Below are 26930 nucleotides of genomic sequence, written 5' to 3' on the forward strand. Positions count from 1 at the left end.
TCCCTCTCACCTAGCACAATGATTGGTACATACTATAAAGTTAATATTTATGAAATGAATTGATGTTTTAAACCAGAAACAAATTAAACAAGGTTACAATCTTGTCAGAAGTGTCATCATGTACAATACTGGTATAAACAGAAAATAAAATTTGCAAATGTGTACATTTTTAGAAGCCCAAACTTTGTATTCCAGCTTAATGGAAATTTTATTCAATATTATTCCATGGTTAGCTTTCCCACTTGAGACTTCATCCCAAATGAAGAAAGATGAGCAAGAAAATATCCTGATAAATAACTCATCCCACTACTTAGAAAATCAATTTCAGTATTTAAAAAAAAACAACCAATTGTTGTGAAGTCAATTCCGACTCATGGCTACCCCATGTGTGTCAAAGTATAACTGTGCTCCATAGGGTTTTCAATGGCTGTGATCTTTCAGAAGTAGATTACCATGCCTTTCTTCCAAGAAGCCTCTGGGTGGATTTGAACCATCCATCTTTCTGTTAGTAGCTGAGTGCTTAAAAATTTGTGCTACCCACGGACTAGTATAAAGGTAGAAGTTATATATTTTATTTCCTCAATTGACAAGGACAGGACATACTAATAGCAGGAAGTCACAGAATCATTAAAAAAAGTAAATTAAGTTGCAACTAAAAAAAAAAAAGGAGGGTTGTGCAAAAAATAGGTCAGAAAGCAGGATGTTCCACACTGCAGAACACTTTAAAATATGATTGTCTACACTCAACACATCTTGGTTTTTAAGTACTGAATATATAACTTTGATTATCAGTTCCCTTATTGCTTTAGATACAAATCAGTAGAGCATTATGGTGCTTTGAAAAAAAACAAAAACAATTAGAAAAAAGATTGTTTCTTTTTCTTATAAACTTAAATTGTCACTTCAGTTAGTCCCTATAAATAAAGGTTTTCACAGTAACAAGCTATCATTCCCTACAGATAGGACTTCTTTTGTCCTCAAGGCTATGAAATCTTAAAATACCAGTCTTTTTTCACTTTAACACTGTCCAAATAGACTAAACAGAGAAGGCAGGTAAGAGGTGTTTTATAGCCTGGAAGAATTCTTTTACCTGGAAGATTACCCTTTGAGATGGTATCTGTATCCAAATTGTAGGTGTCCTGGAGACGCAACAGAGCTTTGGCTGCCCCAATCTGATCTTCATCATTAGGGAAGTACTGTCTCTGAATGGTCAGGTTAGAGATAAACCCTTAAATAGAAAAAAAGAAAGGACTTCTAGACTTTCAATACAGAAGCTTTGTAAGGATTTTTCAAAATCTGTTTTATAATAGTTTTCTACCACACCATGAAAGTTCCACATACTCAGCAAGAAAAAATTAAATACACTGAATGAGACTTGCTACTTGCTCAAACTTCCCAAAACCTTTCTAATGTTTCCTAAGTAATCTGAGGTCACTGCACAAATTATATCTGTACCAGTAGATAAAGATCAACTAGAATAATTGAATTTTTACAATTATAATTATTTTACAATTACAAATAATTATATTTTTACAAAACATAGCAAGAAAACAAAACGTGCCTCTACTAAGCTTGAGAAATGAACAGATTGATGGACCGGAAAATTACATTAATTGGCAGCAAATTATACTTTCAGATGGCAAATAAAATCTGTACTCTTAAATAAAGTTGTTTGCTTCTTCCATGTACCACACATTATGTAACAGTAAATACATAAAGTTTGGCAAAATTCTTTGAGGGTAAGGAACAGATATTTAAGGTACCAGTTAAACTGCTTTATTAAAATACACTTAGATATGTTTGTTTAATATAAATATAGTACTCATCAGTCCAGGTTTGCTATATATATATATATATATATAAAACTTAATCAAACTAACAATCAATTAGTGGTAACTATATAACCCCTAAGGAGAACAGATGCTAATTAGCCCTCAAGGAGAAACAGAAAAAGCAAAAAGTGGTTTAAAATTTTAATAAGCATCATTCTTTGCAAATAAAAGTTGGGTATGCGACCTTCTCACCCTCTCACTTACTTATAATCAACTATGTGTATTTTAATCAGCAAAAGGCCAGGCATTTTTATGTTAATGGAAATGTACAAACAAAAAATGAGCAACCAGCTGAAAGAAGGCTAAAAGTTCCTATCAAGTACATTTTTTAGTTTTAAGACCAACTTCCAGTCACAATCTCCACATGGAATTTTACCAAAAAGTTCTACAAATTTTACAGAAGATTGTAATGTTTCTTATGCCCCAAAACGAAACCCAAGAAATTGCTTAAATTCTCTCTAACAAAAAGAGAAAGATGTATCTATTGTAGCATTATGGGATGAATGACTACCACAGATTAAAATGCCAGCGTCTCAGGGTGTAAAAGAACTCAGGCCATACAGGTCATTACTTGAAGACGTCAAAATGTTCTCATGGTGTTATACAGGAGAAAACATAATCAGAGGCAATTCCCTCTCAAAATGAAGAAATATTCACAAGTATTTCCCTTGATTTTTCTTCAAAGATGTCCTGTCTTGTAAGCACCCTTGGAATATTTCATCTCTATAGCTCAGTGTACATGAGGTCTCGCTCTCCTTTTTTTTTTTTGCCACCTTTAGTTATTCAACAAGTATTTGAGCCTCTACTATGTACTAAGTATAATCTCTTTACTTCATTAAGCAGCCCTGGTGGCATAGCGGCTAAAGCGATCAACTGCTAACCAAAAGGTCAGCGGTTCGAAACCACCAGCAGCTCTGTGGGAGAAAGATGTGGCAGTCTGCTTCCACTGAGATTTACAACCTTGGAAACCCAACAGGATCACTGAGTCAGAATCGACATGATGGCCGTAGGCTGGGTTTACTTCATGAAACTCCAGATTTAGTTTTCTCTACTTGTGAATAAAATATCTGAAACACCTCAATACTCCAAGTACAATTTTACCGTTTCACTTAGAAAGGCTTACTCATTAACATTGTTTGCAGTTCTCGGTTTTTTTATTTGTCACCTACTTTAAGTAAAATAATCCTAAGCTTCAAATACTAGGAAGAAAACAGCTAACACTTTTTCTTATAGTATTACTGCCAATACATTAAAAATCGATTGAAAGACAATTAAAAACGTGCATGAATTTTTCAAGGGTTACATAAAAATGATTATCCTCAGACGTGAAGCTGTATGCCAAATAAGCTAATCACTTTTGTAGATTTCAAAGCAAAAAGCACAAATGTTAGCCACCAATAGCTGAAATTACCTTTTTTTTAAAAAAAAAAAAATCAAAGAATTAGGATATTTGCCTAAATTAACTAGCCAAACTAAACACACCCGAGCAATAATTCAGCCATAACACTGAATACTTAATGTTCTGGGAACTGAATTTATCACTAGGTTTTGCATTTCTACAGGTGGTACCAATATTGCCTTACTTTTTTTGGTTCACTAGTCTCCTCAAACTTACCATCTGACATATCCTTAAGGACCAGATTCTCCAACTCACTCCACTCAGTGTTCAGGCGTTTCACTAACTTGAATGCATTAACAGGATGTCCAACAAATCCCTCTGGATCTTTTGTCGCTGTGCTAGTTAACCGATCCAACTTCTCTGCCCATCTATATGCGTAAGACATATACATGGAGTATATATATACTTAATAACGAAAACTGAATTAGAAAGTGCTCAGAAAAAAAAAAAAGACTAGATTAGAGATTTTTGACTTAAAACTCTACCTATAATTTCTTTTTAAAATAAAATTATAAAGGTTTTTTTTAAAAAAACCAAGATTCTCTTATGGATAAAATTTAACATGGCATAATCAAAATATAATTAGAATCTTTTTGTTTTGGTTTTGTTTCTCCCAAATGGTTAAAATTTGCTATTGGATTCCCCCTGATAATAATCTAAAATCCATTTCCTCACGAGTCCTTGAGGCCAAATAAGTGATTATTACAAAATACAAATTATCCAACCCAAATTCAGTTACATTTTCATTTAAACCAAATGTATATCAAAATTCTACATTGGGCACCTAGAAACCATTTTAAAACAAACATCTGAATACTTTGCTTCTTGTTAAATAAAAGCCAGGAATTCTCAGGTCAGGATTAACTATGAACCTGAGTCAATTCAAAATAAAACAGCATTTGAAAAGGAGCTTATCTATTAAAAAATACTAACCATACTTATTTATCACCAAAATCTCTACAGTGGAATTACAAGTGTGAAGAAGCATAAACACAATAGAAAACTGCTCCAGCAGGTAGCCTGACTGAGCAGGTTAGAGTAGAATGAAAATACTGGCAATCACTTTTTAAAACTGTCAGTAAACTTCCCCCACCCATCCACATTCTTATCTCAATCCATATTGTTTCACATGAACCTTTGGCCCAGGTTTAACTCCTGTTTTCAATGATCCTATTTCAGACATTGTGGCCCTTGATCCTCTGTAAGACTGATAGGTGGCTTTCATTTCCACTCAAAAAATGTTTAGCTCTAAAAAAAAAAAAACATTCAGGTAGAGTCAGAGCCTGAGTAAGGAATACATTTTGCATACTCTTTTATTTGTTCTAACTTGTCCTCTTCTGCCTTAATATAGTCTTTCAGCGAGGTCACCAGATCTTTCTCAGTGTAGATTAAATCAGTCATCTGACCTAGGAGGGGAAAAGGGAGAGAAAGCTATCAAATACTCAGATTCATAAACACAAGTATTTTAGAATAATTAAAGAATGATCAAGAATGCTTCATTCTATGAGAGAATTTAACTGGCATGAATCAGATATATTGGAGAGGAGTATCTTTTTTGTTTTTTCTCCCCTTTTTTATCAGATAAAAATAAAGCCAAAAACTTCTCTAATTATGTGCCAGTTCTTACTTCCAAAGCTTCTGCAAACTTAGACTATGTTGGCCAATTGTCTTTCATTTATAAATTTATTTAAAAATTACAAACAACAGTATTTTCCAAGGATCAAATTTTCTTCTTCTTCACCATAGCCCTCCTCACCTTTTTTGTTTGTTTTTGAGGCAAATTAGAACTAAAATTCTATTCAATAAACAAAAACTACACTAACAAAAAAAAAAAAAAAAAGTACTTCACTCCTAAGGTTCACCCTTCAGGCCCATAAAACAAATAAGAATACACGTAGCTCAACCATGTATACAAGACTAAACGGGCACACCCGGCCAGCGACAAGGACGACAAGGCAGGAGGGGACAAGAAAGCTGGATGAATGGAAATGGGGAACCCAAGGTGGAGAAGGGGAGAATGTTGACACATTGTGGGGTTGGCAACCAATGTCACAAAACAGTATGTGCATTAACTGTTTAATGAGAACTAATTTGCTCTTAAACTTCCATTGAAAGCACACACAAAAAAAAAAAGGTGGAAAGATGAGTCCAAAGGATTGATGGACCAAATTACCACAGCCTCCACCAGACTGAGTCCACCACAACCACCAACTGCTCTGACAGGGATCACAATACAGGGTCCCGGACAGAGCTGGAGAAAAATGCAGAAATTCTAACTCACACAAAAAAAGACCAGACTTACTGGTCTGACAGAGACTGGAAAAAATTCAAGAGTATGGCCTCCAGACACCCTTTTAACTTAATAATGAGGTCACTCCTGAGGTTCACCCTTCAGCCAAAGATTACACAGGCCAATGGCTAAATGGGCACACTAGCCCAGGGGCAAGGACCAGAAGGCAGGAGGGGACAAGGAAAGCTAGTAACAGGGACCCTAAGGTCGAGAAGGGGAGAGTGTTGACATATCATGGGGTTGGCAACCAGTACCACAAAATAATGTATTAATTGTTTAATGAGAAGCTAGTTTGCTCTGTAAACCTTCATCTAAAGTACAATTTAAAAAAAAAAAAGCAAAGATGAAAAGATAAGGGGGCAGGTAAACTAGAATACTGGGACTGGAACAATTCAACACTATTAAAGAGAATGTTGACACGTTGTGATACACGTAACTAATGTTACTGAAAAATTTGTGTGGAAATTATCAAACGGGAACCTAACTTGCTATGTAAACTTTCACCAAAAACTCAATAAAATATTATTTAAGAAAAAAAAAATACTTCTCAACTAAAATTGAGAAAATCTGTTTAGTTATTTACACTGGAACGGCAGGACTCATCATTTCATATCCTAAAATTAGGTATTGTAAATACGTAGCACTTTTGTTTTCACTAGCTTTACAATAACACAAAGATAAAATTAGTCAACAGGATGAAGGAAGGCATCTCATTAAGACAGAGGAATTATGCACACAAGAAAACATAAGAGGATACACATCAAATTATGAGGAATATTTCTTAAGTGTTTGGGACACGCAGGAGGTTTTACATTTCATGTAATTCCGGGTTTTTTTTTCCCCCTTTAACCAGTATGCTTTTTTTGTAATATATTTAAGGATTTTTTAAAATTATGATGTAGAACAAAATGTGAACTTGTGAAAAAAATCTTACAAGGAAAAAAGTTACAACATAATATGCAGTATATTATTTGTGTATTTGTATATTAAAAATGACTAAATACATGCATTAAATTATTTGCAATGGTTATAATTGACTGGACCCATTATAAGTAATTTTCTTTGGTATGCTTTTCTAATTTTCATAAATGTCTAACCTATAAATATATTTTATTTATAAACAGAAAGAATTAATTTAAAATTTTTAATTAAAAGAAAAATGAACTTTTGGAGGGGAAGGGACTGAACCAATCCTTTAGTTTCTGGGAATACACTGTATTTGTTTTTATTGGTTAAAAAAACTAAAAAATGGAAATTCTTTAATCCAAAAACAACATAAACCAAAAAATAAGAAGACTTACCAATAGAAGTAAAAAAGCCTGGATGAGCCAAAGACCGGGGAAGTAATATCCCAACAATTAAAGTGCACCAGAACATCTTGGCAGATGTAATTTTACAGGTTCACACACCTACAAGAGAAATATGGCCATTACTAAAAAAAAAAAAAAAAAAAAGAAAGAAAGAAAAGGAGTGGTAGGAAAAGTTGCTTACCTATTTTTCTTGTGAACAAAATAAGTCAGAGCCCAAGGCTGCCTATACAATTTTTTGATTTAATAACTTAATAATAGCTTTTGTTTTTGCCTACTGTCATCTTACCTTTTCATATAGAGTACTAACTTGATATTTCATAGTAAAATGTGCATATTTGTTCTCACCTAGTAATTTACATTAAAAAATTCAATCTGAGTTTGTTTTCTTAGTTACTGCTGCAATTAGGAGTAATTTAATAGTAGTACTGGTTCTTTCACATAGCCTGAAAAATAAGTTTTCTCTGTGATCTAGATCAAGACCATGAATATCCCATAAAAATATGCTGCTTCATTAAAATATCTGAATTTAAATATTACCAAAATGTTTTCTGAAAATGCTAGACTATCTTCTAAAGAAGAAAAAGTACAGATCTCAGAGCTTTCTGATTAATCCTTAACATTTCTAATCTATTCGGCCTTTTTCCCTATACAGCTTTAAATTTTAAAACAAATTCAACTGAAAGTTGTAGATTTGGGGGATTTCTTTCTGAGGTGATGAAAATGTCCTAAAATTGACTGTAGTGATTGACAGCTGAACAGCTCCGTGAATGTACTAAAAAGCCATCGAATTGTACACATTACATGGGTGAATTCCGTGGTATGTGAATTTTCTCAGTAAAGCTTTTTTTTTTTTTAAGTCGTAAAGAATCCAAAAAAAGAACAAACCTCTCAAAGGTTCCAGAGTCTTGAGTTTTTTCTCTAATCTACTCTGTTCTATGTAAAAGTCCTTAGCCTAGTACATAGTTACAGCTTTTTTTTTTTTTTTTTTTTCCTGTCAGCAAAGCCCTTCTACCGTTTTTTCTCTTTGTCCCAGATATGTTGTCTTTTCTAGTGTGAATTCTTCACGGCAAATGTGCAAACCAACAAACAAGCAGAAAGGCTTTACCTTGCTTTCCCAAATACCCTGCAACCACTATCCTCTTGCTCCCTTCTCCACCACAAACTATGAACTTGAAGTCGTTCTTACCACTTTACAGGAGAGTAAGTTACATTTCCTCCTGTAAGTAACTCTGCTCCTGTTAGAGTTCCTCTTTGTGCAGGTACCTCCGACTTTTCCTACGTGGCTCACCAAATCCAAGAGGCCCAAGTAAGTCCACACTGGGAAGTTCCCTACCCTACAAAAGCTGAAAAATCGCCCCACTTTCCCCTTAGCTCGAAACTCGTAAAACTAAATCACCACAAAACTAACATTCTGGAAGTAGTCCTAAGTCTCCTCCCTCCAGTTTGCCGCAAACTTCTAGACACTTCCAGAACCACACAGTAGTGAAATACACTGTTCTCTTGGCTGCCTTACAGAGACTCTCTGGGAAGGCTTCTAGAATGTAGCAGATGCAGACACTTCCTCTCTGGGGCTTCTGCCAAAACAAAAGACTTTTCAAAAGGCTGGGCTGTCTGAAGAGTCTAGAATTTTCCCACTGTTTAAACAGATTTCCTCCATAATTTTCTTCATAAATGTTATTTCTAGAAAATGCAAACATTTTCACTATACTAACACAAGACTAATCACAAATGCTGTCTAAAGTCTTAACTCTGATGAGAAAGTTCAGATTTGTCAAATAAGAAGTTCTCTCTTCATTGCTAAAATATGTTCTCATTCAAGTTTGTCATCTGTCATCATCCTTAAATCTCACAATGAATTAAAAACACATTAGCCTACAGGAATAACTAAAAGAAGCTTAAGGTGATGTTTTTCTTCAAACGCAATAGCTTGACAATTATATTTTTAAAATGATAGAGCTTATGTAAGAATTCAAATTATTAATCACATGAAGAATAAATATACCTTTACCTTATATAATGCATCAAATTTTCTAGGTGAATTAAAGAGTTACAATTTATAAAACAGACAATAAAAACAAAGGAAAAGTTACTGGATATCTACAAAAGGAGAATTTCTAAATTTAAAAAACAATAAACAGCCTATCAAAAGTCAGGTGGAATTTAAGTACACAAAAAAATTAAAATTTACATACATAAAAAAACTATAAATGACAAACTAGAAACCTATCTTTAAAAAAACTCATTTAAGAAGCTTATACAAATCAATACGAAAACTACCAGGATGCTATTAGATAAGCGGATAACAGATACAAAAAGTCACAAAATTAAAACAATGCTCAAATTCATCAGTAATCAGTGACTTAAAATATTAAAATTCCACTTTCTGCCCATCAAATGAACAATTAAACAAATATAACAAATTAATAATTAAAAATATGTAACGACAGCATTATGTCAAGAATCGTACCCTTAAAATGTGAAGTTAAATAAAAAAACAAGATTTAAAAGTCAATATCGCATCACAATACAATCACAACTATGCAAGAAAATACATACACTAAGAGTGGATGCTGAGGCTGCTTATATACAATCAAAAACCTCGAGGGATGTCATGGTTTCATGGGCCACCCCAGTTAATTGGTCTAATGATATGTTTAGTGCTTCTGTTCTACCTCCTAGTCGATGCATAGTGCCTGAGGTCATAAAAGCTTGAATTTAGCCATCTAAGGCACAACAATTGGTCTCTATTCGCCTGGAGCAACAGAGGAAGGGGAATCAGGAGTAGGAGGATATGGAATGTATGGCTAAGTGCCTCCGTGAACAACCCCTTCCTTTGTCAGGAGACCCCAGCTACCATCAATGAACATTTTGATCAAAGATTCCATAAAAACATCCTGATCAAAACGGGCAAAATGCAGGCAGAATTTTAAGTTCTCATGGACTACACACATCCTGGAGCCATGAAGGTTGGATGAACCTCTGAAACTACTGCCCTGTGATAATCTTTAAACCTCAAACCAAAAATATCCCCTGAAGTCTTCTTAAAACCAAACAATAGTTTAGCTTAACTAGTAAAAAATGCCTGCCTTGGGCAGTATGCTCTTTTAAGAACTATACGTGGGGTCAAACTGACACAGCAACTCAAAAGATTAGATAGGAACCTTAGGGGGGCAGTGAAATTATGTTAATGGGGAAGGAACAACTCAGAAAAGGAGGGTGAGAATGGTTACACAACTCAAAGAATTTAATCAATGTCACTAAATGGTACATGTAGAAACTGTTGTATTAGTTTATGTTTTGCTGTGCATATTTCAACAACAAAATAAATAAAATTATAAAACATATATATGTAGAGGAAATTCACCAAAATGTAGTTGTCTCTGGATAGTAGAACATCAGGTAGATTTTTGCGTTTTGTTTTGTTCTTTTCTATTACACTGTATTTTCAAGATGTTCTAAAGGATATTTATAGTGACAAAAAATTAGCTTTATCAAAAAATACGCCTAAAACATCAAATCTCATATTATGGCACCCTAAGTCTTTAAAAGGTGGTTAACTACCTTCTAACACACAAAAAAGTAGCTGACAAATACCATACGCTTTTGGGCAGGTTCCATTTTCTAACTCTACAAGCCTCCAGGTTTCTCTTCTAGATACTTCAAAGATAGCTAACCCTGATCTGAAAGCAACCCTGCTATCTAGTAGTGAACTATACTGTCAGACTAGCATACTTCCTATCCTCCTTCCTCCAACAGGCAGACATATGACTCAGGCTAGGCGAGTCACTGACCCTCATCTCCATGGACAAAAGGGTTGAGGAACAGGCTTGTAAACTGGTAGGAAGTAGCTCCTTCTGGAGTTGGTAAGCTCAAAGGATGTGAGTCTGGCACTGCCTGTGACTATCTTTTCCCACTTACCTAGAATACATAGGAACCGATCTAAAAAACAGAACAAAGTTACACAGAGAAAGCAGTTCCAAGCCCCAAATTCCTGTTATTACTGCTTTGAATCTGTGAGCTATCCCAGTAATCTCCCAACCCACCTTAAAAAAACCAAGCCAAACCCGTTGCCGTGGAGCGATTCCAACTCATAGCAACCCTACAGGACAGAGTAGAACTGCCCCATAGGGTTTCCAAGGAGCAGCTGGTAGATTCTAACTGCCAACCTTTTGGTTAGCAGCTGAGCTCTTAACCACTACACCCAACTAAGGGAACCTGTAAACTCCCTTTTTCTTAAACTTCTTCAAGCTGGATGTCTGTCACTTGCAATAGAAAATCCAGACTACTGTGCCAACCTAAGCTAGTTGTTAAAAATGAAGATAGGCTTGTATAGCAGTGGTTCCCAAACTTTAGCTGTATTATAATCACCTAGAGGTCTGAAGTACCTAATGATTTACACAAATTCCCAGGTGATGCTGATGCTGCTGGCCCAGGGATCACACTTTGCGAACCACTGAATACAAATATACCTTGAAATCTCACAAAAGGTGCTCTGCCTTTTAAATAGACTTTAACTTATCTTTTATAAAAATATAATTGAATTTCTAATTACTCTAGGGAATGGTTCCTCTAATCTGTTTTAATACTTTGCCTCATTTTTCATCCACATTTATTCAGAAGTATTAAGTGGCACATTAACAGGCAAACATATCTTTACCAATCGCAGGTTTTTAAAACATAATGGTTTGATTACTTAAGTTGTCTCAGTTCCATTTATTTCCACCTTCTCTTCATTCTGCTGGCAGCTTACAAAACAAATAATTACAGTGTCCAAGAATGACGCATCTCAGAAGATACTTGGATTTTTATCAAAAATAATAAGATATATTTCACCTTTCAGCCAAAGCTTAGACAGGCCTATAAAACAAATAATAATACGCGTAGTTCAACCATGTATAGGGGACTAAGCACACACACCAGCCCAAAGGCAAAGATGAGAAGGCAGGAAGGGACAGGAAAGCTGAACCAAAGGAAATGGGGAAGCTAAGGCGGAGAAGGGGAGAATGTTGACACCACACGGTTGGCAACCAATGTCACAAAAAAATATCTGTATTGTTTAATGAGAAACTAATTTGCTCTGTGAATTTTCACCTAAAGCACAATAAAAAACAAAATAAAATTGTAAGATATAAATGCTTCCTGTTCTAAATTCTCAAACAAGCTTGAAATAAAATTTAAATGAGTCAAAGTGGATGCATTCTCCTTTAAAAGAAAAGCAAATAAATCTCAGACGGCCTCCCTGAGAAGGCTCGACTTACTTTTTTTTTAAAAGACAAAGAAGAAAAGGAGAGAAAAAAGCAAGTAGAGAACAAAGCCCAAGAATAGCCGGAGATAAGAAGATAAACTTATACTGGAATAAAACTTACTGCTGTATGACTGAAGGTCCCTGGGCAGTGTAAACGGCTTGCATTCAACTACTAACCTAAAGGTTGGTGGTTCGAAACTACCCAGCTGCGATCATCTTCCATAAAGATTACAGCCAAAAAAACCATATGAAGCAAAGTCCTATTCTGTAACACGTGGGGTCACCATAAGTCCGAATGGACTCAGCAACAGGTTTGGTTGCTGTTGGGTTTTTTTCACTTTTTTATGAATAAGTTACTGGTAATACTTTGGTTCTTGGTTGGATGGTAGATTCATGTTTTTTATATAATTTTTATATCATTCATGTATGTTAATATAATGTTCGCTATGTATGAATATATTTTTAAAACCATATTAAAAAATGGAATAAATCTTTCTGGGAAACTATAGTAATTTCCACATTCTCAGGTAGGCCTAGATAAAAAATAAATTGCAAAATGTATTATTTATCCAAACATAAAACTTTCCTACAGTCCTTCTTCCAGGAAAGTCCAGTCCCACACACTCAACAGGTCAGACAAACCTGGAAACAGATTTTAAAACAGTTCTACTACACTGTAAATATTTACAACTTTGAGTTATCAGGATTCATTGAACTGTAAGTACAAGTTATTCAATGAATTACTGGAACAGACGTCTGGCAAATCTACTAGGCTTTCAATTTAACATTTTCTTCTAAAAAAAATTGCAACATTTAAAAATGTTTGTCTTTCCCAGATAAATCATTAATTTGTCTAATAAAGCAGACTAAAGAATGCTTGATATTCTAATCTTTCTCTGACACTAACAAATGTTTCATTTCAATAACCCATTTTATGCATCCTGATTTTCCAGACTCCTTTTAAGCCTCACCACACCTCCCACACTTGTTCCAAGCCATCCTTTAGAGGACTCCAGGTTTTGTTTTGTTTTTATCCTCATACAGATCTTATATTCAACTGTAGGTCCTCCTGACATCTGTGTTCAGACTTTAATCTTTTTGAGTTTTCACGGTCAACGCAAAAGACCAATATAAATTCATACTTCTAATTCAGGCCATTACAAAATCAAGACTAAGCAGGATAGATTTTCATAGACAACTAAAGAGTGATGACTAATAGAGCCAGTTATATTTCTGTTCTTCCCTGTAATCCCTCTGCAAATTGCCATTTGTTTTAACTTAACTGCATAAATACCAGGCATACTTCTGCTCCCAAAGAGAGTTAGCTATGTCTCTAGTACTTATAATCTGACGGGCAAGTGCTTTAATAGTGTTACTAACTTTGCTATCTAAAACTCAGAAATCATGCTAGCTTCCTTCCCACAGCTTTTAGTAGTTGAGCAGTGAAACTAATTGTTGGCACAATTCCAAATGAACAGCATTTTGAGGCTTAGGTTGGAAAGCAGCTCTAAGGGAAGATACTGTATTTAACTGAAAGGGCTCCACAGGCTGTCTTTTAGGAGTTCCTCCCAAGTCCTTAATCTTTCCTAACAGAAAGAGCCTAAACTAAAGCAAGATCATTTCTAAAACATACACCTGTTTTTGCCTATTTAACTCCTCCATCACCCCTATTCTCTTTCCTCTGGAAATTGCCCTCTTTTACCTTCTTACTTTACCACTCTACTTTTCCTTCGTCCTACTGTTTCAGCAGTCATTTTACTGCATGATACTGCTCCCTAAGCAAGTGGTTATTCAAAGTTCTTCCCTGGAAATTTCATAAATGAAACTGACATGTGGCAGTCACTTTTTGTGTGTGTGTGTGCTTTAGGTGAAAGTTTACAGACTGAATTAGTTTCTCATCAACAGTTAAGACACAAACTGTTTTGTGACATTGGTTGCCAACTCTACGATGTGTCAACACTCTTCCCTTCTCCATCCCAGGTTCGCTGTTGCCATTCGAGCAGTTTTCCTGACCCTTCCTTCCCACTCTTCTTCGCTTGTGGGCTGGTGTTCCCATTAGTCTCATACACAATTGAACTATGAAGCTTGTTCCTCACCTGTGTTCTTGTTGGCCCTATAGACCTGTCTAATCTTTGGTTGACAGGTGAACCTCAGGAGTGACTTCTGTACTAAGTGAAAAGGCTGTATGGGGTGCCATACTCTTGGGGTTTCTCCAGTCTGTCAGACCAGCAAGCCTGGTGTGTGTGTGTGTGTGTGAATTTGAATTTTGTTCTACATTTTTCTCCAGCCCTGTTCAGGATCCTCTATTGTGATCCCTGCCAGAGCAGTTGGTGGTCGTAACCAGGCACCATCTAGTTGTTCAGGGCTCAGACTGGTAGAGGCTGCAGTAGTTGTGGTCTGTTAGTCCTTTGGACTAATCTTTCCCTTGTCTCTTTGGTTTTCCTCATAATCCCTTGCTCCAGCCAGCATGGGACCAGTAGGTGTTATCTTAGATGGCTGCACACAGGCTTTTAAGAGCCAGGATGCTACTCACCACAGTCAAATGTAGAACATTTTCTTTATAGACTGTGTTATTCCAATTAAGATAGGTGTCCCCCAAGACCGTGGTCCCCAGCCCTCAGTCTAGTAGCTTGGTCCCTCAGGGCATTTGGACGTTGTCTGTGAAGCTGCTATGACTTTGCCCTGGTCAAGTCATGCTGACTTGCCCAGGACTGTGTAGTGTCTTACCCTTAACCGAAGTTACCACTTATCTACTATCTAGTTAGTGTTTTTCCTTGTCCACTTTTCCCTCCCTCCCTTCTCCGTGTCTGGAAACATTTTCATGTGTTCTTATAATAGTGACCTCATGCAGTATTTGCCCTTTTGTGACTGACTGATTTCACTCAGCATAATGCCCTCCAGATTCATCCATGTTGTAAGATGTTTCACTGATTGATCAATGCTCTTTATTGTTGCACACTATTCCATTGTGCGTATGTACCAAAGTGTGCTTATCCATTCGTCTGTTGATGGGCACCTAGGCTGTTTCCATATTTTTGCTATTGTGAATAATGCTACAATGAACATGGATGTGATTATATCTATTCCTGTGGTGGCTCTTATTTCTCTAGGATATATTCCTAAGAGTGGGATTGCTAGATTGTATGGTATTTCTATTTCTAGCTTTTTAAGGAAGCACCATATTGTTTCCAAAATGGTTGTACCATTTTGCATTTCCACCAGCAGTGCATTAAGAGTTCCGATCTCCCCGCAACCTCTCCAACGCTTGTTACTTTTTTGATTCGTGCCAGTAATGTCGGGGTGAGTTGGTATCTCACTGTAGTTTTGATTTGCATTTCTCTAACGGCTTGTGATCACAAGCATTTCCTTATATATCTGTTAGCTGACTGAATGTCTTCTTTGGTGAAGTATCTGTTTATATCCTTTGCCCATTTTTTAATTAGATTATTTGTCTTTTTATTGTAGAAGTGTTGGATTTTCCTATAGACTTTAGAGATCAGACATCCAGTTCTGCAAGCACCATTTGTTATTAAAAAAAAAAAACTGTCTTTTCCTCATTTAATGAGGTCTTTGTCAAAGATCGGGTGGTCACAGGTAGATGAATTTACATCTGGGTTCTCAATTTCGTTCCATTGGTCAACATGTCTGTCGCTGTATCAGTAACAGACTATTTCAACTACCATAGCTGTACAGTAGGTTCTGAAGTCAGGTAGTGCGAGTCCTTCTGCTTTGATCTTCTTCAATAGCGCTTTACTTACCGGGGGACTCTATCCTTTCCATACAAAGTTAATGATTAGTTTTTCCATGTCATTAAAAAATGCTGTTGGTATTTGGGTCGGAATTGCATCGTATTTGTAGACTGCTTCGGGTAGAAATGACATTTTCACAAAGGCAATGTGAAATGTCAGTGAGTATGGTGTGTTTTTCCATTTACATGGGTCTCTGTTTCTTGCAACAGTGTTTTGTAGTTTTCTTTGTATAGGTCTTTTACAACCCTGGTTAGAATTTATTCCTAAGTATTTGATTTTTTTAGGGGCTGATATTGCTTTCCTGAATACCTTTTCATAGTTCTCTTTATAGGTATATAGAAATCCAACTGATTTTTGTAAGTTTATTTTGTGTCCTATTTCTCTTCTAAATCTACTAATTCCAGTACTTTTCACGTGGAGTCTTTATACGGTTCTCTACGTATAGTATCATATCATTCACTAACAGGGATAATTTTACTTCTTCCTTACCAATCCAGATGTCCTTTCCTTTTCTTGCCTTAATGCTCTAGCTATGACTTCCAGCACAATGTTAAATAGGAATAGTGATAAATGGCATCCTTGTCTTGTTCTCATTCTCAGTGGAATGTTTTCAGCCTCTCTGTTGAGAATGATGTTAGCTGTTGGCTTTGCATAGGTGCCCTTTATTATGTCGAGGAATCTCCCTTCTATTCCTATCTTACTGAGAGCTTTCATTAGGAATGTGTGTTGGACTTTATCGAATGCCTTTTCTATGCTGATTGAGATGATCATGGGATTCTTTGCTTTTGTTTTATTTATGTGGTGGAGCACATTGATTGGTTTTCTAATGTTGAACCACCCTTGCATATCTGGTATGAAACTCACTTGGTTATGGTGGGTTTTTTTGTTTTTTTTTTTAATATGGTGCTGAATTGTATTGGCTAGAATTTTGTCGAGAATTTTTGCATCTATATTCATGAGAGATGCTGGTCTATAATTTTCTTTTTTGTGGTGTCTTTGCCTGGTTTTGATATAGGATTATGCTGGCTTCATAGAATGAATTCAGAAGTATCCCTTCCTTTTCTATGTTCTGAAATAGTTTAAGTAGTACTGGTGCAAGCTCTTCTCTGAATGTTTGCTAGAATTCTCCAGTGAAGCCATCTGGGCCAGGGCTTTTTTTGTTGGGAGATTTTTTATTATCTTTTCAATCTCTTCTCTTGTTATGGGTCTATTTAGATTTTCTACCTCAGTTTGTGTTAGTTTAGGTAGGTGGTGTACTTCTAGAAATTTTCTGCAGGTTTTCAAATTTGTTAGAGTATAATTTTTCATAGTACTCTGTTATGACCCTTTTTATTTCTGTTGTAATGTCCCCCATTTCATTTCTTATTTGCGTTATTTCCTTCCTCTCTTTTCTTTTGTCAATTTGGCAAAGGTCTGTCAATTTTGTTGATCCTTTCAAAGAACCAAATTTGGGTTTTGTTGGTTCTATTATTTTTCTATTCTCTATTTCATTTATTTTTGCTCTGATCTTTATCATTTTCCTTCTTCTGGTAGTTGGGGGCTTCATTTGCTGTTCTCGTTCTATTTGCTTGCGTACCTGATGTTTTCATTTTGACTCTTTCTTCTTTTTTGATATGTATGCCTATTACTATAAATCGACCTCTGAGCACTGCCTTTGCTGTGTCCCAAAGGTTTTGGTATGATGTATTTTCATTTTCATTTTGATTCTAAAATTTTTTCTTTATTCCATCTTTGATTTCTTTTATTTCCCAGTGCTTTTTAAGCAGGGGAGTTAATCAGTTTCCAGGCATTTTTTTCCCCTTGCTCTTCCTGTTATTAATTTCTACTTTTATGGTGTGATCAGAGAAGAAGCTCTGTATTATCTCAGTGTTTTGGGTTTTGTTAAGGGTTGCTCTGGGGCCTAACATGTAGTCTATTCTGGAGAATGTTCCACGCGCACTGGAAAAGAATGTATACTTTGCTCTTGTTGGTTGGAGTATTCTATATATGCCTATGAGGTCAAGATGGTTGATTGTGCCCTTTACATCTTCTGAATCTTTGTTGAGTTTCGTTCTAGATGCTCTGACCTTTACCCAGAGTGGTGTGTTGAAGTTTCCTACTATTACTGTGGAACTGTCAATTTTCAGTGCCGTTAGAGTTTATGTATTTTGGAGCCCCGTCGCTGGGTGAATATTTATTATGGTTATGTCATCATGGTGGATTGTCCCTTTAATCATAATATAATGGCCTTCTTTATCTTTTATGGCAGATTTTGCCTTAAAATCTATTTTATTTGAGAATAGCTTTGCCATTCCTGCTGTTTTTTGGTTGCTGTTGCTTGACATATTTTTTCCATCCTTTGATTTTTTTATATATTTATCTCCTTGCATCTAAGGTGTGTCTCTTATAGACAGCATATTGATAGGTCATTTTTTTTTTTAATCCATTCTGTCACTCTGTCTCTTTATGGGCGCATTTAAGCCATTTACATTCAGTGTGATTATCGACAAGTGTGAGTTTACTGCTGTCATTTTGTAGTTTTTTTTTTGTTTGTATGTTTGTTTTGGTGCTGATATTTTCATTGTTCCTCTTACTCTCCTGTACTGAGTTTTTGTGTGTGTACGTGAAATTTCTTTTCTTTTGTTACTGCAGATTTTCTATTTACTGGGACTTTTCCTTCTTTATTTTGATTACGTTAACTTTCTTTGTGGTTACCTTGAAATTCATCATTATCTTCCTACATTTGATTCAGTCTTTCATTATTTGATATTGCCTTGGCTTCCTTTTCATTTGAAAGCTCTAGATCTACACCATGTATTTCCCCCTTTGATTGTTCTGATGTCGTCATTTACGGACCGACATCTCCAATTCCCTGTTTTGAATCTTTCAGTTTTGTTTTACCCTTGAGAGTTCATTACCTAAGTTGGTATTTGGCTGATGCTCACCTGTGTCCTAGATTCAGGTTGTTGTCTAATTTTGTTGGTTCTCTAACGAAAAAAAAAAAAAAAGGACTCCCTTTAATAATTCTTGTAGGTTTGATTTGGTTTTTACAAATCCCCTTAATTTCTGATTTCACCACCATATCTGAACAAGAGTTTTGCAGGATACATTATTCTCGGTTGGCAATTCTTTTCTTTCAAGGTTTTACATGTGCCATCACATTGCCTTCTTGCCTGCACGGTTTCTGCTGAGTAATCAGAGCTTAGTCTTATTACTTCTCCTCTGTATGTGCTTTTCTTTTTTCTCGAGCTGCTCTCAGGATTCTTTCTCTGGTTTTAGTGACTGTGATTATGATATGCCTCAGTGATTTTCTTTCGGGGTCTATCCTATACGGGGTTTGCTGAGCTTCTTGGATGGTCAGTTTTTCATCTTTCACGATACCAGGAACGTTTTCTGTCAGCAATTCTTCAATGATCCTGTGTTTTCTGTTTTCTCCTCATTACGGAAATTTGATCACTTGCAAAATTTTGCTTTTCATTGTATCCCACATCATTCTCCGGGTTCCTTCATTCTTTTTTCTGACTTTTCCTCAAACAAAGTGGTATCCGAGTATTTCTCTTCAATTTCGCTGATCCTGTCTTCCATTGTTTCAAATTAGCTCCTAAAACCTTCTATTGCATTGTCCACTTCTTAAATTTTTGTTGTTTATCTTTTGGATTTCTAATTGCTGTTTTTGTATGATCTCTAATTGTTTATTTTGACTTTTTGTTCTTGTTATCTTCCTGAATTCTTGTATTGTTTTGTCCATGTTTTCCTTGATTTTTGCTATGTTTATGCTTGTTTTGTCTGTGTTTTCCATGATTTTGTCTGCATTTTTCTTGATCTCATTCTTAATCTCTTGGAGAGCCCTGAATATGGAACTTTTGAATTCCCTATCAGGTAGTTATGGAAACCCTGGTGGCGTAGCAGTTAAGTGCTATGGCTGCTAACCAAGAGGTCAGCAGTTCGAATCCGCCAGGCGCTCCTTGGAAACTCTATGGAGCAGTTCTACTCTGTTCTATAGGGTCGCTATGAGTCGGAATTGACTCGATGGCAGTGGGTTTTATCAGGTAGTTCCAGTGTCTTTTCTTCTGCTGGAAGGTCAACTAGTGCTTTATTCTTGTCGCTTATTGGCGTCATCTTGTCCTATTTTTTTAATGTATTTTAATACTGTCTGCTGTCTCTGAGACACTCAGGTATTATTTTGTTTATTGATTGTAGGTTTGTTTGTTTCTTCCTGCTTTTTTGTTTTGCTTGGTTATGTCTGGGCAAGTGGGCCAGGCGTGCTCTGTTGCTTGCTCGCCTTTGGGCACGGTAGTTCTCACCACCTTGTCCAGGTGTGCAGGGCCAGTCACTCAGCTACAGAGCAGAGCAGTAAGTCAGGTCTAGTGGTGGTTGTAGGGAGAGAGGCGAAGAGATGGGTCATTTGTCTGCAGCATGAACTGGGCTGGGGGCTGGAGTGGGGTCACAGCGGTCGGCAGGGGTCGGTCCCAAGCTGGTGGGGAGGGGCCTGAGGTTCAGGCCAGTTCCCCTTGGGGCCACGGCAGTCACTTTTTGAATGCCTAAACTATAAATAAGCTCAGGAGAAGTTATGGATCAGGTTTTGTCATGTAAGCTAAAAATGTGGAGGAGGCTTATCTGGAAAGATTAAAAAATGAAGCAGAGATGCACAGAGGAAAAAAGACAAGAGACAGAAGAAAAAGTTCTGATGCTCCACTTAAATGAAGCCTAATCACATTTCTGACCTCAATTTTTAAGACAATCCCTTATCCCTACAATATTCTTAAATTTCCTCATGTGTTTAAACTAGTATGAGGTGGGTATCTATTTTATAACCCAAAATATCCTAATTAATTAATATAGTTCTTCCCATCAACCCTATAGTTAACATGTTTAATATTAAATCAATTCTCATGTATTTATCCCTCTCTGTATCACATCACCAGAAAGCAATATTTCTGAATGATATTTTAAAGTATTTCTGCTTAATTGTTAGAGATCCAATAAATGCTATATCTATATTAAAGACAGTTTGTAAATAAATACGATTTTAATCCATTAGAAAAGATGTAAATGGAAATTTAGATTCACATTTGAAGTTAAACAAACATTATCTGCCCTCAATATTTAAACTTTTTGTTCTAACTAGGAAAGGCAGGTTCCCCTAACCCAGTAACATTTTACAAATAAATGCAGGCTAATGAGGAAGGTTTGAGACAAAAATTAATCTTATTATTAAAATGGTGCCATTCTTCACTGACTTTAAACTGTACATTTAAACTGTATAATACACCTCACAATCATTTCAAACCTCAGTTAGAAGTTCATACATTTCCCATATAGGAAACAATACCAGGATTCTTATACCCAGGATAGAGAATCTAAAAAATTTACCATAAGTGATATTAAGAGCTCTCCAAATATCTAAGAATCATCAGTAATGTTCACCTTTATTTGGTGGTCCCTTAAACTGGAGGCCAAATGTGATCACCAGCAAGTACTATAATAAAAGCAGTAACTCAGGTGAACATGTGCAGACACTTCGGAAACATTACTTTTGGATGTGGGGCAAGAACTCAAGAACAGCTGGATTTGCTGTCAATGGTGTCTCAAGGGATTTGGAAAATGAAAACCCTTGGAGAGTGATGGGAAGCCCAGGCAAACTCAACCCTGGACTAAGACAGTCAGAAGGCAAGAGTAGCCCTGGCTATCTGCAGACAGAGGGAGGTTCTTCCTATTTTAGGAATTTGAGAGGAAGAAGAGAGTATACAGAGGCAGTAGAACAGAAAAAGGAAGAAAAGTGGTCGTTAAACTATATACAGTACCCTCGTGTTGCTTACAGATGTTAATATTGCCAAATATTAACATAGTCTATATATTTCTCATTTTAAGAAAGAATTTTCAAAATCTTCTCTTGGTTGTATAAATCGTTTATATTAATGCAGTTGTATGTATTTTATAACATAAATATAAAAACCCAGCAGTGATATTAAAAACAGCAATTCTTTAAAGTTTTAAACTCTTAAGACTAGGTTTATTTACTAATTTGGAGAATGCTAAATACATACGCTTTCATTTCATATATTAGTAAGGAGCCCTTGAGGCCCAGCGGTTAAGTACTTGTCTGCTAACCAGAAGATTGGCAGTTCGAGCCCACCAGCCACTCCACAGGAAAAAAACATGTCAGTGTGCTTCTTTAAGGATTACAGGCTTGAAAATCCTATGTGCAGTTTTATTCTGTCCTATATGGTCGCTGTAAGTCAGAACTGACTTGAGGGCAACGGGTTTGGGGTTTTTTGTTTTTTTTTTTTTTGGTTTAAATATACATGTGGAAGTTTTAAAGTCTAATTTCTAACTTAAAAAACATATTTGCATACATACATAAAGAATTTTAACTTTCTATAGTAATTAAAAGGACAAAAAGAATGTTAACAATTAAGAGATGAGATCACCGTCAATTTTCTCAATGCACTTCTGCATTTCCTTAAACAAGCACATTACTTTTAAGAAAAAATTTCTTCTATAAACAAACAAGTAAATGAGCTAAAAAAAACAAGGTCATAGTAGACTAACGTGAAGAGACAAATTCAAATCATTGACTGAGAAAGCAAAATCCAGATGATCGACTCTACTATTTTACTTTACTAGATGGTACGGTATCACCATCAGTTCCTTCTACTTCAACAGAAACTTTACTTACTTGTGATTTAGACAGGAAGTCCTGATAGGACAATTTCAGTTTCTCCACTACCATAAGCAAACAAAAAGTAAAAAACAGAAAATTGCACAATATACATTTTAGATTTTTTTTTAAGTTTAAATAAGGAATATGAGGTAAAGGCAGACAAACAATTCCAAAAGCAGAAGCTTTTAATGAAACTTCAAGACTGAATATTTTAAATTGAGTCATACTAAATTTGAAAAATAATCATTTAAAAAAATGGCATTTTCTTTAGAAAAGGGCTTTTTTTATACAAATAACCAATCACAGGGCACAATAAAAAAGATCCCATTTACAATAGCAGCACTTAAGTTAATTACCTGGGACTAAATTAAGAAAACTTTAAATTGACCCTAAAATTAACCCAAAATGGAACAAAGACCTAAACGTAAAAGTTAAAACTAAATGCCTCAGAAGAAAATATAGCTATAATCTTCATTGCCGCGAATCATGCAAAAATTTCTTACGCATGACATCTAAAGTACAAGAGGCCAAAGACAAAAATACATAAATTGGACTTTCTCAAAATTAAAAACGTTTTGACTCAAAGGACACTTCCAAGAAACTGAAAAGATAAAAAGAGAACCCACAGACTGGGAAAAATTTTTTCCTGACAAGGGACCAATCTCTAATACTTCAAAACCTCAACAACAAAAAGATAAATAATCTAATTTAAAAGTGGGCAAAGGATATGAACAGACACTTCAGAGAAGACATTCAGCAGGCTAACAGACACATAAGGAAATGCTGGAGATCATTAGCCATTAGAGAAATGCAAATCAAAACTCAAGGAGATACCATCTCACCCCTGATATTACTGGCAATTATCAAAAAAACAGAAAATAACAAAATGTTGGAGAGGTTGCAGGGAGACTGGAACTCTTATGCATTGCTAGTGGGAGTATAAAATGGTACAATTACTATGGAAAACAATATGGCGCCTCCTTAAAAAGCCAGAAATAGAAATACCCTATGATCCAGCAACCCCACTCCTAAGGATATATCCTAGAAAAATAAGAGCCATCACACAAATAGACATAATCACACCCACGCTCACTGCAGCATTATTCACAATAGCAAAAAGATGGAAACAACCTAAATGCCCATCAACAGATGAATGAATAAACAAATTATGGTACGTATGCACAATGGAATACTACCCAATGACAAAGAACAAGGATGAATCCGTGGAATATCTCATAACACGGATCAATCTGGAGGGCATTATGCTGAGTGAAATAAGACAATCTATAACAAAGAAAAGGTTTATACACAGGCAAAAAAAAAATTTTGAGGGTTATGGGGGAGGGGAGGGTTGGGGAGGTTGTCTAACTAGATAGTAGACAAGTGGTAATTTTGGTGAAGGAAAGGACAACACACAATCTAGAAGTCAGGACGACTTGACCAAAGCATAGTCACCAAAGCTTCCTAGACACATCCAAACACTTTGAGGGATCAAGTTACTGGGGCTAAGGGCTGGAGATCACTGTCTCAGGGACATCTGGTCAATTGGTATAATATAGTTCATAAAGAAACTATTCAACATCCTACTTTGGTGAGTAGTGTCTGGGGTCTTAAAAGCTTACAGCCATCTAAGATACATCTACTGGTCGCATTCCATTCAGAACAAAGGAAAATGAAGAAAACCAAAGACACAGGGAAAACATTAGTCCAAAGGACTAATGGACCACAACTACCACAGCCTCTACCAAACTAAGCCCAGAACAACCAGATGGTGCCTGGCTACCACCATCAACTACTCTGAGAGGGAGCACAATAGAAGGTCCCAGACAGAGCAGGAGAAAAAAGTAGAAAATTCAAATTCACAAAAAAAAAAATTTTTTAAACTTACTGGTCTGATAGAGACTAGAGGAGCCCCCGAGACTATGGCCCCCAGATGCCCTGCTAACTCAGAACTGTAGACATTCCCAAAGTCCACCTTTCAGGTAAAGATTAAATAGGCCTATAAAACAAACAGTAACACACATGAGGAACATGCATTTTAGTTCAATCAAGTATACAAGACCAAATGGGCAACACCTACCCAGAAGCAAACATAAGAAGGCAGGAAGGGACAAGAAAACTGGACAGACATGGGGAACCTGGGGCGGAAAGGGAAACGGAGAGGGTAATGACACAATGCGGGGATTGCAACCAATGTCACAAAACAATTTGTATATAAATTTTTGAATGAGAAACTAATTTACCCTACAAACGTTCAACTAAAGCACAATAAAACCTAAAAAAAGAGAAAAGAAAGAAAGTGAAAAGACAACCCACAGAATGAGAAAACATGTTTGTAAACCATATTATCTGACAAGAGTCACTAGGATTCAGAATGTATAAAGAACTCTTACAACTCAACAATAAAAAGACATATAGCCCAATTTAAAAAAATGGGCAAAAGATCTGAATAGACATTTTTCCAAAGAAAACATATAACCAATAAGTACATGAAAAAACATGCTCACATCATGTCATTGTGGAAATCCAAATTAATACCAATGAGATGCTACTTCACGCTCATTAGGATAGTTACAATAAAAAAGACAATAATAAGTTTTTACGAGGTTGTGGAGAAATTTGAACCCTCATATAATGCTGGTGGGAATATAAAATGGTGCAGCCCCTTTCAAAAACAATCTGGTAGTTTTCAAAAAGTTAAACAGAGTTAACCCTAAGACCCGGAAATTCCACTCCTAGGTGTATACCCAAAAGAAATGAGAACATACATCCACACAAAAACTTGTATACAAATGTTCATAGCATTATTCAGAACAGCCAAAAGGTAGAAACAAACCAAACGTCCATCAACTGATGGAGAAATAAAATGTGGTATCTCTACACAATGGACTACTGCACTGGTATAAAAAGGAATGGATGGACCTTGAAAACACTATGCTAAGTGAAATAATCTAGAGGCAAAAAGCATAGTAGTGGTTGCTTAGGGCTGGGTGACAAGGAACAGGGAGTGGCTGCTAATGGGTATGAGGTTTCCCTTTGGGGTGATGAAATGTTCTAAAATTGATTATTGTGATGACTGCACAATTCTGTAAATATACTAAAAGCCACTGAACTATATATTCTTTAAATGTATGAAGTGCATGGTATGTGAATTATATCTCAACAAAACCATTAAAAAAAAGAAATGAACTTGTGTTTTCAATTCACTTGGGTAAATATCGAGGAGTGACTGAGTCATATGGTAACCATATGTTTAACTTTATAAAAAGTATTTGGCTTTCCAAAGTGGCTGCATCACTTGCATTCCCGTCAGCAATGTGTAAGAGTCCCAACTGTTCTATATTCTTGTCAGCATTTAGTACTGTCGTTTTTTTTTTCCACTTAATTTTCTTAATGAGTGTAGTAACAACTCATTTTGGTGTTAATTTGCATTTCTGTAATTATCAATGACGTTGATCATCTTTTTGTATGCTTATTTGCCATCCATATACCCTCTTTGGTAAAGAGTCTACTCAAGTCTTCTGCTACATTTGGATTGTTTCTTTACTTATTGAGTTTGGCAAGTTATTCACATATTCTAGACAGTTCAAATCCAGTTGCTCCTTGGATTATATAAAAACCCAAAACCAAACCCACTGCTGTTGAGTCAATTCCACCTCATAGCCATCCTATAGGACAGGGTAGAATTGCCCTATACGGTTTCCATGGAGCTGCCAAACTTTTTGGTTAGCAGCCAAGCTCTTGATCACTGCACCACCAGGGCTATATATATATATATATATATATATATATATATATATATATTTATATGGAAACCCTGGTGGCGTAGCGGTTATGGCTGCTAACCAAAGGTCTGGCAGTTCAAATCCACCAGGTGCTCCCTGGAAACTCTATGGGGCAGTTCTATTCTGTCCTATAGGGTCGCTATGAGTTGGAATCGACTCGACGGCACTGGGTTTGGTTTTTGGTGTGTGTATATATATATATATCTCCTTTGTCAGATATATGATAGAAAAATGTTTTCTCCCAGTCCATGCTTATCTTTTCATTCTTTAAACAGTATATTTTGAAGAGCAGAAGTTCTTAATTCTGACAAAGTCTAATTTATCGATTTTTTTTTTTTTAATGGATCATGCTTTTGGTGTCATATCTAAAAAATCTTTGCCTAAGCCAAAGTCAATTTTTTTTTTCTTCTGTTTTCTTCCAGATGTTTATAGTCTCAGGTTTTACATTTAGGTCTGTGATCCATTTTGAGCTATTTTTTGCATATGGTACAAAGTATGGCTTGAAGTTTTTGTTTTTGTTTTTTAACACACGAATATTCAGTTGCTCAACATCACTTGTTTAGAAGCCTTTCCTTTCTCCACTGAGTTGCCTTTGTATGTTGGTCAAAAATCGGTTGTCTCTGTTAAGTATGTGGGCTTATTTCTGGACTCTGTCTTTAAACTTATAACACACTATT

General features: G+C 35.9%; 1 protein-coding gene across 2 annotated transcripts in view; it reads right to left on the reverse strand.

Moving 5' to 3' along the window:
* The window catches only part of P4HA1 (prolyl 4-hydroxylase subunit alpha 1), a 99763-nt gene that overhangs the window by 68814 nt on the left and 4019 nt on the right, over window positions 1-26930 (reverse strand). For both annotated transcript variants that reach the window (XM_064269708.1, XM_064269709.1), the window contains exons 2-5: window positions 6823-6930; window positions 4541-4637; window positions 3448-3599; window positions 1091-1228 (exon numbers count right to left, since the gene is read on the reverse strand). In XM_064269708.1, coding sequence (XP_064125778.1) covers window positions 1091-1228; window positions 3448-3599; window positions 4541-4637; window positions 6823-6898 — 463 coding nt within the window. In that variant the 5' untranslated portion in view covers window positions 6899-6930. The remainder of the gene's footprint in view (window positions 1-1090; window positions 1229-3447; window positions 3600-4540; window positions 4638-6822; window positions 6931-26930) is intronic.

This window comes from Loxodonta africana, chromosome 16, assembly GCF_030014295.1.
Source record: "Loxodonta africana isolate mLoxAfr1 chromosome 16, mLoxAfr1.hap2, whole genome shotgun sequence".
In the NCBI taxonomy this organism is placed as follows: domain Eukaryota; kingdom Metazoa; phylum Chordata; class Mammalia; order Proboscidea; family Elephantidae; genus Loxodonta; species Loxodonta africana.